The sequence below is a fragment of the Schistocerca serialis genome, chromosome 3 (genome assembly GCF_023864345.2).
Source record: "Schistocerca serialis cubense isolate TAMUIC-IGC-003099 chromosome 3, iqSchSeri2.2, whole genome shotgun sequence".
Classification (NCBI taxonomy): Eukaryota; Metazoa; Arthropoda; class Insecta; order Orthoptera; family Acrididae; genus Schistocerca; species Schistocerca serialis.
Genome location: NC_064640.1, coordinates 757,810,059 through 757,828,054, shown reverse-complemented (window position 1 = coordinate 757,828,054; position 17,996 = coordinate 757,810,059). Strand labels below are relative to the sequence as shown.

General features: G+C 39.5%; 1 protein-coding gene across 1 annotated transcript in view; it reads right to left on the bottom strand.

Moving 5' to 3' along the window:
* Nucleotides 1-17,996, bottom strand: part of LOC126471201 (agrin-like) — a 186,225-nt gene that overhangs the window by 25,877 nt on the left and 142,352 nt on the right. The window contains exon 3 of the mRNA XM_050099314.1: nt 9,094-9,330. Within this exon, the coding sequence (XP_049955271.1) occupies nt 9,094-9,330 (237 nt within the window). The remainder of the gene's footprint in view (nt 1-9,093; nt 9,331-17,996) is intronic.

The following is a 17,996-nucleotide window of genomic DNA, read 5'->3' as shown; positions in this document are numbered from 1 at the left end:
TTATATTAAATTTGGTTTAATATTTGCATCGAATTAAAACTGTGTTGTCACATAAATGACTTTTTGGATGTTACAATTTCATTCCGATAAAACCTTCCAAAATTTAAATGAACGTATATTCTTATGGTATTAACTGTTATAATTATATTAAGTAACGTATCTCTTAGCATGAAGAATGTTCCAGTACCACACTCCCACCAATTCTCTGTCACTGCCCTCGACAAGTCTTGCCCTCTCTTCCGTGTGACTTGTTTAATTCCTTTAGCCACTCCGTTTGCCTTCCACTAGGTATCTTGGAGTCTTTCGTCATCTGGTGTACTTTCCTAGACTTACAATTCTCATTAATTCTCTTCAAATTCCTATACGATTTTAATGTTTTTTTCTCAATCGTGGTCTCCTTATGTGTAATCTGCTGCCCACTTTCACTGCTCATCTTTCCATTTTTTTTATACCTAACCGAAATCACAAAAACTTGGTTTCACTTGTTTGCATCCACCTTTTTTTTCACTGCCTTCATGATACAGGTTTCTGCAGGGTACAACCGAACTGATAACATCTTGTTTCCTTTATCACCTTCTTACTTTTCTTGGTGACGTAACTGTTACATGTCATTTCTCGCATAACCAACGTCACGCTGCCAGCTTCTCTTGCACATGTACTGCCCGCTACCCACCCAGTGGCATATTTAGTAAAGGTCTGACTTTTCCGTTAGTATGACTGAAATCTCACACTTCTTTGGATTATATATGTACCACACTCTTGCAAAACGATTTTTCAAATATCTGATTGATTCTGTGTTTCTCCTTCTAACATAGTTTTGTTGCAAATGGCGAAAAATGGAACTGGATAAACATTCTATACTGGTGGCAGTGCACAGAACAAAAACCAGGTGTAGACTTTTCTTTTCTAACGGTTCCAAAGCTCTCTGGGCAAGCAGGAAATGTTGTTCCTCTTGTTGATTGTCAACCGGATTGTGGTTCAGGAACAACAGATAACATTTAAAAACTGAATTATATGATAAGGCAGAACCAGATGCTGTCCCGGAGGATGATATTCACGATACAGAGGACCAGAAAAAAGTGTTTTCACCATCGTTCAACGTGAGTGTGATTAAGCTGAATCCGTACCCGACGTGTTTCTCCACACAAATGGACTAAAAAGGACAATCTAATGGGAACTTCTGAAGATTTAATTAATATTTATTAATATTTCTTCAAACAGTCTCCACAGAGGATGAATTCTAGTGCCACCAGTGTGACCCAGAGAAGAGTAGAGAGCCATTATACTAGTAGTGAACAACAATCAGCATTATACATTCTTGATTACTGTTAACGCATCAAATGGTTCTAACGTTATCCTTCACTAACGATTTTGAGAAGCTTATTACTTGTTGCCAAAGTGTCATGTGAGAAATAGATGTAACTGTGAACTCGAATAGCGGTATTCAGTTTGTCTCTTGTATTACTAAGTTTCTTATTTTGTTTTATTAGACCATTCGTCGAAACATTAGACGCCCATGTTAATTCCTGTGTAATATTCGACTTCTCGAACAGGTTTCAACTCGACGCTCCACACTTCTCTCTAGCATTAGTTTGTTCGTCAGTATGCTGGTCACCTCCCCCGTTTTTAACGTCACCCATCATCCCAGCTTTCTGTTTCGTCTACTCTTCCTTGCAATGTCCCTTTCGATAACTGTTCGATGTAGGGTATGAATTCACTGTTTTTCTACCATTCAAGCGTTTTTGCTTATTAATATCATTTCTATTAGTTTTCTTTCCGTCCTTAATCTGAGAATAACTTTTAATTCCTCATTCTGTCAAACAGTTCTACATCTACATCTACATCCATACTCCGCAAGCCAACTGACGGTGTGTGGCGGAGGGTACCCTGAGTACCTCTATCGGTTCTCCCTTCTATTCCAGTATCGTATTGTTCGCGGAAAGAAGGATTGTTGCTATGCTTCTGTGTGGGCTCTAAACTCTCTGATTTCATCCTCATGGTCTCTTCGCGAGATATACGTAGGAGCGAGCAATATACTGCTTCACTCCTCGGTGAAGGTATGTTCTCGAAACTTTAACAAATGCTCGTACCAAGCTACTGAGCGTCTCTCCTGCAGAGTCTTCTACTGGAGTTTATCTATCATCTCCGTAACGCTTTCGCGATTACTAAATGATCCCGTAACGAAGCGCGCTGCTCTCCGTTGGACCTTCTCTATCTCTTCTATCAACCCTATCTGGTACGGATCCCACACTGCTGAGCAGTATTCAAGCAGTGGGCGAACAAACGTACTGTAACCTACTTCCTTTGTTTTCGGATTGCATTTCCTTAGGATTCTTCCAATGAATCTCAGTCTGGCATCTGCTTTATCGACGATCAACTTTATGGGATCATTCCATTTTAAATCACTCCTAATGCGTACTCCCAGATAATTTATGGAATTAACTGCTTCCAGTAGCTGACCTGCTACTTTGTAGCTAAATGATAAGGGATCTATCTTTCTATGTATTCGCAGCACATTACACTTGTCTACATTGAGATTCAATTGCCATTCCCTGCACCATGCGTCAATTCGCTGCGGATCCTCCTGCATTTCAGTACAATTTTCCATTGATACAACCTCTCGATATACCACAGCATCATCTGCAAAAAGCCTCAGTGAACATCCGATGTCATCTACAAGGTCATTTATGTATATTGTGAATAGCAACGGTCCTATGACACTACCCTGCGGCATACCTGAAATCACTCTTACTTCGGAAGACTTCTCTCCATTGAGAATGACATGCTGCGTTCTGTTATCCAGGAACTCTTCAATCCAATCACAAAATTGGTCTGAGAGTCCATATGCTCTTACTTTGTTCATTAAGCGACTGTGGGGAAATGTATCGAACGCCTTTCGGAAGTCAAGAAACACGGCATCTACGTCGGAACCCGTGTCTATGGCCCTCTGAGTCTCGTGGACGAATAGCGCGAGCTGGGTTTCACACGACCGTCTTTATCGAAACCCGTGCTGATACCTACAGAGTAGATTTCTAGTCTCCAGAAAAGTCATTATACTCGAAAATAATACGTGTTCCCAAATTCTACAACTTATCGACGTTAGAGATATAGGTCTATAGTTCTGCACATCTGTTCGACGTCCATTCTTGAAAACGGGGATGACCTGTGCCCTTTTCCAATCCTTTGGAACGATACGCTCTTCTAGAGACCTACGGTACACCGCTGCAAGAAGGGGGGCAGGTTCCTTCGCGTACTCTGTGTAAAATCGAACTGGTATCCCATCAGGTCCAGCGGCCTTTCCTCTTTTGAGCGATTTTAATTGTTCCTCTATACCTCTGTTGTCTATTTCGATATCTACCATTTTGTCATCTGTGCGACAATCTAGAGAAGGAACTACAGTGCAGTCTTCCTCTGTGAAACAGCTTTGGAAAAAGACATTTAGTATTTCGGCATTTAGTCTGTCATCCTCTGTTTCAGTACCATTTAGGTCACAGAGTGTCTGGAAATTTTGGTTTGGTCCACCTACCGCTTTGACATAAGACCAAAATTTCTTAGTATTTTCTGCCAAGTCAGTACATTGAACTTTACTTTCGAATTCATTGAACGCCTCTCGCATAGCCCTCTTCACACTACATTTCGCTTCGCGTAATTTTTGTTTGTCAGCAAGGCTTTGGCTATGTCTATGTTTGCTGTGAAGTTCCCTTTGCTTCCGCAGCAGTTTTAAAACTCGGTGGTTGTACCACGGTGGCTCTTTTCCATCTCTTACGATCTTGCTTGGGACATACTCATCTAACGCATATTGTACGATGGTTTTGAACTTTGTCCACTGATCCTCATCACTATCTGTACTAGAGACAAAACTTTTGTGTTGAGCCGTCAGGTACTCTGTAATCTGCTTTTTGTCACTTTTGCTAAACAAAAAAATCTTCCTACCTTTTTTAATATTTGTATTTACTGCTGAAATCATCGATGCAGTAACCGCTTTATGATCGCTGAATCCCTGTTCTGCGTTAACTGTTCCAAATAGTTCGGGTCTGTTTGTCACCAGAAGGTATAATATGTTATCGCCACGAGTCGGTTCTCTGTTTAACTGCTCAAGGTAATTTTCATATAGCGCACTTAAAAATATTTCACTGGATTCTTTGTCCCTGCCACCCGTTATGATTGTTTGAGTCTCCCAGTCTATATCCGATAAATTAAAATCTCCACCCATAACTATAACATGGTGGGGAAATCTACTTGAAATATTTTCCAAATTAACCTTCAGATGCTCAGCCACAACAGCTGCTGAGCCAGGGGGCCTATAGAGACATCCAATTACCATGTCTGAGCCTGCTTTAACCGTGACCTTCACCCAAATTATTTCACATTTCGGATCTCCGTCAGTTTCCTTCGATACTATTGCACTTCTTATCGCTATAAACACGCCTCCCCCTTCACTGTCCAGCCTGTCTCTGCGGTATACATTCCAATCAAAAAAATAGTTCAAATGGCTCTGAGCACTATGGAACTTAACATCTGTGGTCATCAGTCCCCTAGAACCTACAACTACTTAAACCTAGCTAACCTAAGGACATCACACGCATCCATGGCCGATGCAGGATTCGAACCTGCGACCGTACCAGTCGCGCGGCTCCGGATTGAGCGCCTAGAACCGTTCGGCCACCGCGGCCGGCATTTTCCAGTCTGAGTTTAGGATTTCATTACTGTTTATGTTTGGTTTCAGTCAACTTTCTGTCCCTAGTACTCTATGGGCGTTGTGACAGTTTATTAATGAGATCAGTTATGGGACCTTTCTATAGACGCTCCTGCAGTTTACTAATAGCACATTAATATTGTTATTCCCTGTTGCATTTTGCCTACTCCTACCTTGCCACGTCTCAGGAGGCGTCATGTTGGGCCTAGGGAGTGAATTCTCTAACCTACAAAACCCACATGTGCACTCCACACGTACTCCGCTACCCATGTAGCCGCTTCCGGCGTGTAGTGCACGCCTGACCTATTCAGGGGGACCCTACGTTTCTCCACCCGATAGCAGAGGTCGAGAAATTTGCGCCCACATCTCCGCAGAATCGTCTGAGCCTCTGGTTTAAGCCTTCTACTCGGCTCCAAACCAGAGGACCGCGATCGGTTCTGGTAACGATACTATAAATAGTTAGCTCTGATTCCACCCTGCGAGCGAGGCTTTCCGCCTTCACCAATTCAGCCAACCGCCTGTACGAACTGAGGATGACCTCTGAACCCAGACGGCAGAAGTCATTGGTGCCAACATGAGCAACAATTTGCAGTCGGGTGCACCCAGTGCTCTCTATCGCCGCCGGCAGGACCTCCTCCACATTTCGGATGAGACCCCCCGGCAAGCAGACAGAGTGAACACTGGCCTTCTTCCCCGACCTTTCCGCTATTTCCCTAAGGGGCTCCATCACCCGCCTAGCGTTGGAGGTCCCAATAACTAATAAACCTCTCACCCCGTGTGCCTGCTCGGACATTGCTGAAGGAGCGGCCAAATGTCCACTCACAGTCAGAGCGGGCGATGCTACACGTCCGGTCTCCACATTGACCCTCCGCCTCGTGAGCCGCGAACGCCGCTGAACCCGCCACTCCCCTTAGGTAGAAGGTGGCCCAACTGCGCCCGGTATCCCCAAAGATGTGTCGACAGCAGGGACAATGGGTGAAGCATGTAATACCTGCGGTGTACGATGCGACGCACCAGACTCCCCACTGCCGCTACACTCCGAGGCAGCAGCATGTAGACGGCTGACCGCGGCCATCAACACGTTCAGCTGTTCGCGAACAGTGGCCAGCTCCTCCTGCGTCCGTACACAGTAGTCACACGTCCTATCCATCCTAAGAAATCGATTTACTGTAGAGAGTTAATCAACTTTTAACTAGACTGCTAATTCACTAAAGGCGGCTGATTGTTGATTAAACTGTGGTTGCTAGCCACTTCTTGTAGAAAACAATGAAAATAGCACAACCTGTCTCTGGACTGTATTGAAAACAAACACTAGCACTACTGGCACTATGGCTGACTAAAGGAACTCTCTCTGACTGTATTCAAAAGAAACACGAAATCTATCTAACTCTATTACTAGCACTCGACAATTAAAGCTTCCTAAAAGCAAAAACACACGGAAGAAGAAGTGACAATTAAGAAAAATACAGTTAATACTTAAATTAAGGTAGCTCGTTGCACAGCAGACGTGAAGCAGATGGCAGTTACGACGACACTGGCACTACTGGCACGAGTATATTTCCTCTTTCTTTTCGACTTTCTGTGACTGAGTGCCACAAAATACTACATTGCAGCCATACCACTTGATTGAACTCTTTCTGAGTCCCACCGGAAATCGTTTTGCAAGCAATAAAGCTTTCAATTTTCAAAAGATCACCAAACTTCACAAGCAGCTAAAAGATTTGAGTCGTTCCAAGAGCTTTCATTCAAATGCTATTTTCATGGAATATGAGAGGGAGCTGAGTCTCTTCACTTCGATCTTTCCCACATTTCTTCTCATTTATTTGTCTTTTACCACTTACTCGTCGCCCTCCAACATAGACTGTAATGAGTCCTCTTATTCTACGAACACTACTCGATTATTTGCGTACTTCATTGTATAAACCGTTATTCCTCCTTCTGCTGTACCTCTTTTCCTAATACCATCCTACCTGTTACCTCAGTGCCAGTTCATGATGTTCATTCTCCCTTTGTAAAATTCCAGTATCAGCCATCTGTTCTTCTAGTCTTTACCAACATGTTTCAAGGGCTTTAAGGAGATGACCTGAGCAAAGTAGGTGTAAAGCCTTTTCCAAACCAACAAAATTGATGTATACATCAGAGTTCACTTCTATAATTCTTTGTCAAAACATCCTCAGGCGTCCTAAGGGATACAGATTCGCTATTCTTCTCATGAATCCCAATTTATCATCCTCAAAATTTTCCTCAATTATTCATTAAAATGTTTTGTAATTTAATGTATGGAATTATTTGGCATATAATCAACAAATATTCGGGCGTTGTCTTTCTTGGATAAACAGGTTAGACTAAAGAACTGAACTCTGCCCAGACAGATCATGAAGGTCCAACGATACCAACCGGCCGCCGTGCCATCCTCTTCCCACAGCTGTCACGGGATGCGGATATGGAAGAGCATGTGGTCAGCACACCACTCTACCGGCCGTATGTCAGTATGCGAGACCGAAAGTGATTAGAGAGTGTTTACTAAATATTGAAACTAAATGACTTCATCATACATTCTGTTGATAATATTCGGCACTCAGTTCTATGCAATGAGCTCACCTGAAAAATTATTTGCCACCAGTTAAACAGCACACTGGTCGTTGCGTTATATGATCCTCCACCGCTGACACGCTAGTCGTAGTAGTGAAGTGGTGTGTATGTGACAATACTTTGAATGGATTTAGCGAAGTAAGAAGTGTCACAGTGCAGATGTGCCTAATGGCAGAAAAAAATTCATGTATTAGGAATTGTCCATGACAATACTGTGAATGATACTGCACGATTTGTATGTGTATCATTGCAGACAGTCCCGGGGCACACAAGGAAAGGTGTACCATTCGCTGCCGTGTATCATAGCGTAGCAACAGTGGTGAAAATGAGGTACTTAATGACAGGGTATACAGGTGAGTATCACGCATTTTCAGGGACAGTCGGTATTAAACTCAACAGGATCTGCTCCTCTCAGTGAATGCAAGTCGATCTCAACTGGTGTCAGAGGCAAAATTTTCGAGGGAAATGCATGAAATGGGCAGTTACAGTTGAGTACCAGAAATAGGCCGTTGCTCACAATGACAAATACACTGTCAAGTTTTCCGACTGTTGTCCTTTGATCTACATCTTCCTGCTGAATATAAACGGACATATCTACATCTACATCTACATCCATACTCCACAAGCCACCTAACGGTGTGTGGCGGAGGGTACTTTGAGTACCTCTATCGGTTCTCCCTTCTATTCCAGTCTCGTATTGTTCGTGGAAAAAAAGATTGTCGGTATGCCTCTAATCTCTCTGATTTTATCCTTGTCGTCTCTTCGGGAGATATACGTAGGAGGGAGCAATTTACTGCTTAACTCCTCGGTGATGGTATATTCTCGAAACTTCAACAAAAGACCGTACCGAGCTACTGAGCGTCTCTCTTGCAGAGTCTTCCACTGGAGTTTATCTGTCATCTCCGTAACGCTTTCGCGATCACTAAATGATCCTGTAACGATGCGCGCTGCTCTCCGTTGGATCTTCTCTATCTATCTGTTCTATCAACCCTATCCAGTACGGATCCCACACCGGTGAGCCGTATTCAAGCAGTGGGCGAACAAGTGTACTGTAACCTACTTGCTTTGTTTTCGGATTGCATTTCCTTAGGATTCTTCCAATGAATCTCAGCCTGGCATCTGCTTTACCGACGATTAATTTTATATGGTCATTCCATTTTAAATCACTCCTAATGCCCACTCCCAGATAATGGAACTAACTGCTTCCAGTTGCTGATCTACTATATTGTAGCTAAATGATAAAGAATCTTTCGTTCCATGTATTCGCAGCACATTACACTTGTCTACATTGAGATTCAGTCGCCATTCCCTGCACCATGCGTTAATTCGCTGCAGATAATCCTGCATTTCAGTAGAATTTCCCATTGTTACAACCTTTCGATATAGTACAGCATCATCCGCAAAAAGCCTCAGTGAACTTCTGATGTTATCCACAAGGTTATTTCTGTCTTCCAAGGTGGCAACAGGAATGCATGCATATATTTCTGATTTCATGGATGCTCAGGCATCCAGTCACATCTCAGTGGGTTAACTGAATCATCTGATGTATTCCATAAAATTGTCTAGGACAGTTTGGAACAGCTGCTGAAACAGAACCATCAACATTTTGATAAATATACAGAATCTAATCACCAATGGGCGGCTTTAACTGAATATAGCATGTATGAAGAAACTGAAGGATGCTCCTCGTCTCCGAATTGAGTTTACTGTCAAGACCAGATCTGGTTTTACAGGATATTCGCTTTATGTCTCCTGGAGGTGACTAATTTTAGACTTATGAACATTTGACATACAGCTAGACATACCGGCGATGACGTCTCTGCAATCGCCCAGGGAGGCCACGGTGATGGGGTGCTGTCCTCGTGGCCTAAGACAGGACGCCAGCTGCAGCTCGCACTCGCTGTCGTATATGCGTCCGTCGCTGCCACAGAGGCGCTGCTTAGGGTCGTCGCGAGGGCAGCTGGACTTGCAAGTGCATACCCCGTGATGGCACACAGCGGCGGGTTCCTCGCAAACCACTCCTCTGCAAGCATCTGGAACCACTGCACGAGGCAAGTAATCAGATATAGCCGTATTTAAATTAATCAAGTAGTTGTAGACGTGGAATTGAATTCTGAAAGATAACATGCAAGTTATCGCGTAGTTGTGACTATTACTGTTTGCACCCGCCACCAAAGCATTCCGCTCTCCATGACAACAGATAACTGATTAACGTTTCATCTCAATGAAGATAGCTGGAAAATAATTTGTTGACGCAATGGTATATTGGAGGCTTGGACACAGTTCCTGCGTAAGAAGTTAGACAATGCGTTATGCAAAAACTTTCATGTAATACCATAAACATTAGAACTGTAATTTCTTGACAACATTCAGAATATTTCTAGTTCCCATTTATTTTTCACAGGCTTCATTATTACAGGCTAAGATGACTTTTCAATAATTCATTCATATATTCAGTGTTCTATACTGAGCAATGCTTGAAATTAGAGTACATCGTACATTTTAATGACAATTTTCTTGTTGTTAGCACATCATATAAAATATTTGAAAACGGTCTCTATTTCAGTTTAGTACTTAGTTTTATGACATTATTAAAAACAAAACAAATTAGCAATGGAAATTATTATTCCTTCCCAAAAATTTTAGGCACTGGTCTTGTAACCTTTTCAGGGACTATTAGGCGGTTCTGTTTCTACAGTACTCTTTGTACTGCAACTATGGTGAAATATTCTGTAGCATTGATGTGCTGTAATGCTTGCCACATTTATGGCAACTGGAGAGGTATTCGCAAATGAGAGTTCCTGACTGTAAATTATGAATTCAAAATGGGTCATATTAATATTCTTGTTGGCAGGAAATTTGTGCTAGGTCAGTGGGCTACAATGAGAATTTCTCTCGCACATTACAGCCCATGAAGTCTAGAATATTAGTTTAATAGTGACAGATAAAAGGTTATTTATGAAGTCTGTCACTGTGTACATCTATTTCAAATTACAGTTTCATTCATGCACTTTCCGTAAATAGTTAGGTATAATTGAAGAGTAATTTATCATTCTTTAAGAAAATATTGCTTCAGTTAACTTACATTTTTCAGAGTGTCATCAATATGTCTACCATATTTTACATCACAGATCTTAGAATCAGTAGTATCATTTGTTTCATTAGCCTCAAGCTGGTTCATCTTTTATCAAAAATGCTATTTCAAAATAATAAATATATTTCCTCTTACCATACACGAGAAAATAATCAATACTTTAGTAGCTATTCGTCATCAAAATAATATTTTTCAATTTTTCTACGACTGCTGCATTCTGCTTTGTGAAATACATAGCCAAATTGAGCAGCAGCAGTCAAATTTTGCTTTTTGTGCGACTAATGGTGAATAAGACCATAATTTTACACAATCTAAAGTAGGAATACATCTGTCTATGATAAAATTTATAAATCAAAACTTCATGTTTAATGATTAAAACATGATATTATTTGTGAAGTATAAATCACATGTCTTACTAAAGTTGAAACAAATTATATATGTATAAATAATACATTATTCATATTGTAAAAGCTAAAAATCAAAGTTTTGGTAAGTTTTCACGAAATTCATTAACTTTCCCTGATATTTAAAATAAGTTATGGTTATTACTATTTCTTTGATTTAATTGTAATTTCATTACATGTTTAGTAGCGAAAAAAGTTAATAAAAAGTATTGGAAATTACTTATATTCTGATTCCTAAAAAAAATAAGGTGTATTTCATGTATCTTATTAACCCTTAACGCACAAGGTGACTTTTCTGTAACATTTACTATGAGGTGTGGTGTTTGGGACACAAGTGTTGAAACTGAGATTTAGGGGATAAATCACTTGGAAATTTTCGATTCAGTTATGTAATAATATTTTATAATTATTTCAGTGTTGTTTAAATGCTCCTGATTGATTTCATTGAAATCAAGTCTGCTGTAGTTTAGTTTCTGTCAAACAAAATCATATACTTACATGCCGTTTCTTAAACAGTGCGCATAAACAAACTACTAGAGAACTGGATTTTACATTCAGAAAATTTATAGTATCTCTGTAAAAGGTAAATTTTCGAATAAAACTAAATTACAGGGTTAGTAATAGTACTCGATAGGACAGAAAGAAAGACAGTGAAAATGACATTCACTGTTGAGATCAACATTTTCCCTTATTAGCACTCAGTTAATTAATCCCTCAAATACTTTTTTGGAGAAACAGGAAGGTGTCCAACACCACTGGCCTGAAGTTTTTCCCTTGAATGATACTCTTACTCGTCAAGAGAATTGTGATCACTGACTATTTCAAAATCACTGATATGCTCCTCTGTTCAGTGACTACTGTCTTCATCAAATTAAGGATAATTAAAATTGACACATTCTTGTGAACAGTTTCGTGCTCTACTAAGAAAACACATATGTATTTCATGACGAACGTAAGAAAGATTACATATTACCTTCTCCGTGTATTCAAAAAAATGAAATTTTGACAGAAAACTTTGGCAAGATAACTACACTACTAACGGCCATTTGTACAGTCCCCAGTTAGCAGCCGCTTAAGTTCTATTCTCGGAATAGCACGGAAAACGCGTAGTACGAACATGTAACAACGCATGACCAGAGAACAAACGCGGGATAACTGAGCCGATGGTTCTAGCAGGGTTAGTAGAGTTAACCAGAGAATAAGTTTTGACAATGGCAGGAACAGTTACAGAAATAGTGATGACGTCATTGTTTGTTAGAACGAGGAAGAAGAAAAAATAGGGACACTTCACAAATTATATGGAAGAATATGAAGATTTGAAATTTATTTAAAAATTTCATACTACTAATGTTTTTCGATCTCATGCTGTTTTACCAAACAGACAGTGACAAAATAGACGTAATCACAGCGAGAAACCACACAATTCTCTGATTCTATTCGTATTAACAGCTTTTTCTGTATTCGACAAGACATTTTGATTTTTCATGTAGCAAAACATTTGATGACCTTTGACTAGGCAATTGAGTCTTTTGCAACAAGGAATAAGGAAGTAACAATATTAGAGAGAACCAAATGCTGGGACCTAACGATTAAAGAAATGTGTACTATCTTGCTTGTCTCTTATGTTTAATCGTTTTACGTTTCCCATATTTAATTTTATGTCACACAAAAGAGCAATTTTTTGGCCCGTTTCGGAAATATTGTAGATCTGGGGGCGAAAATACAACAATACAGTAATATACAATCTAACCAATATTATGTAAATTCAGGAAAGTTGCATATATGAAAAAAATATAGTGATACTTGATACACAATTCATTTATAAAATATGTAGTGCAAGGAAATAACACTTTCCCTAGAAACTACAAAGATCATTTTTCAGGCAAAGTTTAACCCTTGGAAGTGTTTAATATCTCGCCAAAAACGAAAATTTCGTGGGACAGAAGAGTAGCTTATTTTACCAGAAGTATTGGAGTCTATGGCTGCAGGATTGCTGAAGGAGACATTTAAGTATATAAATGAAGTGACTGAGAAAACAGATTACACCTATGATTCGACAGTAAAACGTGGAGTTGATCCCCATCAACAGCGAGAGAATAGAGCATTTTTACGACTTGTTGTTTAGAGTTATAGCATTAAAACCATATTGGCTCCGCATTCGGGGATATCTCTGTCACTGTTGCTTAAGAAATTAAAACCTCATACTTACCGCAAGGACCCTTGTACAAGACAGCGATATGCAGTTTCTTTTCACAGGAAGCCTTATTCAGATCACAGTCGCTTCTGTATGTTACACCGTCAGAGCCACATACAAGTGATTCTGGAACCTTTAAAAATAAGAAGAAATTGTTAGTGAACGAACAACGTAAATATCTAGAGTTCATTTAACACTTTATATAAACTGTGAAACATACAGAAATCAATCTAATCTGCCTGATTATATATAAACATTAAAAGTGACGGAAATTAATCTGCACACATCCAACAAGAATTTCATAAGACATGTGGATAAAAACAATGACTAAGAAGTTTGGTAAAAGTATGATGATGATTTTTATAGCAATTCATTGTAGCGCCAGCAACTGGTGATCGCACAGTTCATCCAGCCACACTGCTACGATCAGATGCCCAAGTTATGAGCTAACAGTACAGTCCAATAGGTGGCAATGTCTGCACAGTTAGTCAAGCTGCGATCTTACACTGTTGGCCACAATACGGTACTATGCAATGCCAAGGCTCCAGCCCATATAAAAACGAAATACAGTTCCCTACAGATAGGCTCACTGTGTCCCCAGTTTTGGGAGCCAACAGATTTACGGAGTAGAGACGTCTGATGTGTTTGCTCCGCTGCGAGATCACTGATGCGGTATATAAATGTACACACACACACACACACACACACACACTCACACACACACACGCACACAAACACACACATACATACATACGCACATGAGAGCGAGCTCGTTGGATAAGAATGCTGTCATGGTACCGAGATTTCAGAGGTCGCCCAATCGACAAATTGTGTAGTGTTACCAGTGAACACTTGTGAGACAGGATATGTTCTGATTTGAGTAGTCACACGAGCGAAGGATTGTGTACTGTTACCGGTGGTCACTTGTGCGATGGGATATGCTGTGGTTTCAGTAGCGTTACAAACGGTCGTTTATGCGACAGTGAGAGTCATCGGCTCGACGTGTGCCTCCTCCTTGCATGTTAGTTAAAGATTTTTACAAACTAAAATAGAGTTTACGTCATTTCATTTCCTTATTAAAATCAAGATTTCCTCAATGAGTTAATGAATTATTACGAGGTTTATGTCTAATGCATAGCTTGAGGCGTAAGGTCGATAAATTCCAAGTTGATGAAAATATTTTAAAATTAGATTTAAGTGTTGGTGCAGAGGAAGGAGCTTTGGGCACTAGATGGCGGCCTGCACTTTCTCTGGCAAGATTAAGCGACCAAGCAAGATCCAAAAAAGGCAGTCAGCGGGTTTTACCCTAACAGCCAAGGAAGAGGTGCGGACAGCTAGCCTGTTTTCAGGTGAGTGAATCTAGACACTGGGAAGAATTTAAGACTTATAAAAAACGGACGTTCTTAAAAATTTTGTAAAGCAAGTTCAACCATATCAAAATAATCGCCACAGTGTGATGCATGTAATAAAATGTCGACCACAAATTTATCTGTAATAACATATGAATTAGAGTTTACAGAAAAACTAATAATACTACCAGAAATATTTCTCGTATTAAATATTAAGGATGTAGTCAAGCTGGATAATAGCATTCCTATTATTGCATACCAAGTAGTTTCAGCACTCCTATTATGTAAATGATTCGAACCAGAAGAGTCTTCGACTTCCATACAACAAAATGAAGAACTATGGTTGTTTTATGCTCATCGCTTCATTTACTCTGACGTAATTTTTGATGCTTTATTGTAAGCAAGTGTGCACTACATTCATATGTATTTATTTAAGTCAGAGAATTGACGTGAAGGCTATTGTGCCGAGTATCGTTGGAAACATTAATAAGTTAGCTCTTATTTTAAACATATGTCTAATTAGAAGGAATTCTAGCAATAGAATGGTGGTCCATTTAGCGGTTGTTATGACATACTAAGAAAATCGTGCTTTTGATGGGAGAGGGTCAAGTCATCAGTGGTGGGCTATTGGACGCAACGGAGACATGAGGAGAACACTTCTGTATGGGCCATAGGAGGAGACACTAGGAAAGTCCTAATTTGATGTTGTGGTATAAGACGACATAGGACTTGGTATTTACTCCCGCGATACGAACGATTTTTAAGACTTCTGTTTGGGGCAACGAAAATGCATTCTTATACTTCGTAAAATTCAGCTATAAGTGAGATTTGCTACTTTCGAAGGAGCAATGAACAGGTAAATTATTGGGATCTCTAGTACCATTCATGCTACAATCTGCGCAATATCTGTTTAGTAGTCTTTATTCTATAACCTTGTTTAAGTGTACTTTGTAGGATCACCTTTTCAGAATAACATAAGTCTAATTTTGAATAAATTATTAGCCTCTTATAATTTTAAACTCGTGGTACCACATACGTTAATTCGCAGAAATTTCCCAACTTTATCATTGCTGATCATTGCCCGTAACTGAAATTTTGTATTATTCACCAATTCACTTCATTCGGGTCTGCTTAATTTATTAGACTGTAAGATCACAATTTCCTGCATATTACTTGGCTTTATTTCCTACTGGCTAAGAACAGTAATTACAGCATTAGGGGTGACATGGATAAAATAGGAGTAGCAACTACACTCACAAATGTGAGTTTCATGGAGGTCTTGCAGCGCCATCACCAGTCCTGGATTAATACTGCTGTAAGGCGTGTTAATTCTGAGTTGAGCGGGCTACTGCTGACTGAAATGAATTATCATATGTTTGCAGTGACCGTTGCTACAATTGGAAGATGGGGTTATACAAGACATGATCTGCATCTGAATACGATAGGGAAAGATAGGTTGGCTGAACTTCTTGCAGGGAATGTAGAGGAGACCACCATCATATAATGTAAGATCCCTGTGGCTGCTTGTGTGAGAAGGGCACCTTTTTTTAGGTAAGAATCTAGTTTCAGGCACCCTGTTTTGAAAGAATCCCTATTACAGAAGAGCCCCATAAGAATGCACAGAAAAGTAAGGTTAGCTTATTCCACCGAAATATTAGAGGAGTGAGTAATATGGTAGGAGAGCTTCTTTCTCGCTTGCAAAATTTAGAGGAAAAGTTAGACATGCTGCGTGTGTCTGAGCACCAAATAATCACAGGGTAAGATAACTTACATATAAAAGATTTCAGCCTAGCAGCTTACTCATGCAGAACTAATATGGGAAAAGGAGGAGTTGTTGCCTATATTAAGATAGAACACACATTCAAAAACATTGACACGAGTAGATTTTCTAGTGATCAGCACATAGTAGTGAGTGTTTGTGAATTAATGCTGAAAAACAGTTCACTTTCAATTGTAACAGTATATAGATCCCTACTGGGAAATTTTTAATTATATATGAGGAACCTGTTTAGACAGTAACAAATGCTCTCTCTAATGATGATGCATATTTAGTCAGGATAAATGACATAGTGCCTACAGTGGGGACACACTTCAGTGCAAGTCAGTTAGAATTATTACTGACTACAGGGCAGATATTTTTAAGAGTAGATTACAAGAAACAGCCTTGGATGAAATTTACAAAGAACCAAATGCCAATATAAAATTTAATCTATTGCACGATAATTTAATATCAGTATTTGAAAATAGCTTTACGCATAAGGTAATCAGAAGGGACATTAAACAGCCATGTAAAGAACCATGGATATCTAAGGGGATTAAAGCATCTTGTAAAACGAAAAGGGAAACATATCATTTGGCAATAACAGGTAGAGACCCTGCAGTAGTTGCGCACTACAAAATCTACTCAAAATTACTAAGGAAGGTTACCAAAAAATCAAGAAATATGCACATAATGTCAGAAATCAGTATGTCTGACAACAGAGTTAAGGCAATATGGAATATAGTGAAGAGACAGGACAACCAAGCACAGAAGAGGGTAACATTACTATCTAATTGAATGGAAGGGCTATAAATGACAAGTTACAGGTAGCAAATGTGTTTGGTAATCATTCCTTAAACATAGTAGAAAGCATAGAGACCAACAGTTCAAGAGAATGATCACAGCAATATGTTGAAGGAGTAACTCTCATAAAATTACATCATACGAATGTACCACCAATATCTACTTCCGAAATTGAGAGGATCATACATTCTCTTAAGAATAAAAGCTCTTCTGGTTTTGATGTTGTTAACAATAGAGTACTACAGATTTGTTCCCATATAATAAGTCCAGTATTGTCCAAAATACCTAATGCATCACTAACTCAAGGCATTTTTCCAGAGAGAGTAAAATATGCTATTTTCTGTGACCCAACTGACGCATTTGATTATGTGAATCATAGTATACTCCAAGATAAATTGCAGTTTTATGGGATTGATGATATGGCCAACCAATGGATCACGTCATATCTTACCAAAAGAATGCAGAATGTGATATTTAATAGTAATTTAACCAACAGAGTCCAGGGACATAATTCTGAATGTGGGGAAATCATGTATGTGGTTCCTCAAGAGTCAATCTTAAGGCCACTACTGTTTCTCATATATGTAAAGAGCAGATGACACCACCATTGTAACTACTCCCATCACACATACAGAAATGGAAGAAATGGTGAACAAAGTTCTCAAAAGTATCATTGACTGGTTTTCTGCGAATGGTCTCAACCTGAATTTCACAAAGACAAATCGTATTTTGTTCTGCACCACTAGGAGTACTGCAGCTGCGATACGTGTGACATATGGTGATTGAAATAATACATGGGGAGGAAACTTCAAAATTCTTAGGTGTTCATACTGATGAGAATTTAAATTGGAAAAAACTTATTTAGGAACTCCTAAAGCAAGTTAGTTCAGCCACATTTGCAATTAGAACCATATTAAATTTTGGGGAGAGAGAAATAAGTAAGTTGACATATTTTTCTTATTTTCATTCAGTAATGACATATGGAATAATGTTCTGTGGTAACTCGTCTTTAAGAAGGAAGGTCTTCATTGCCTAAAAACTTTCTGTAAGAATAATATGTGGTGGTCACCTGCTATCACCTTGTAGACATCTCTTTAAGGAGTT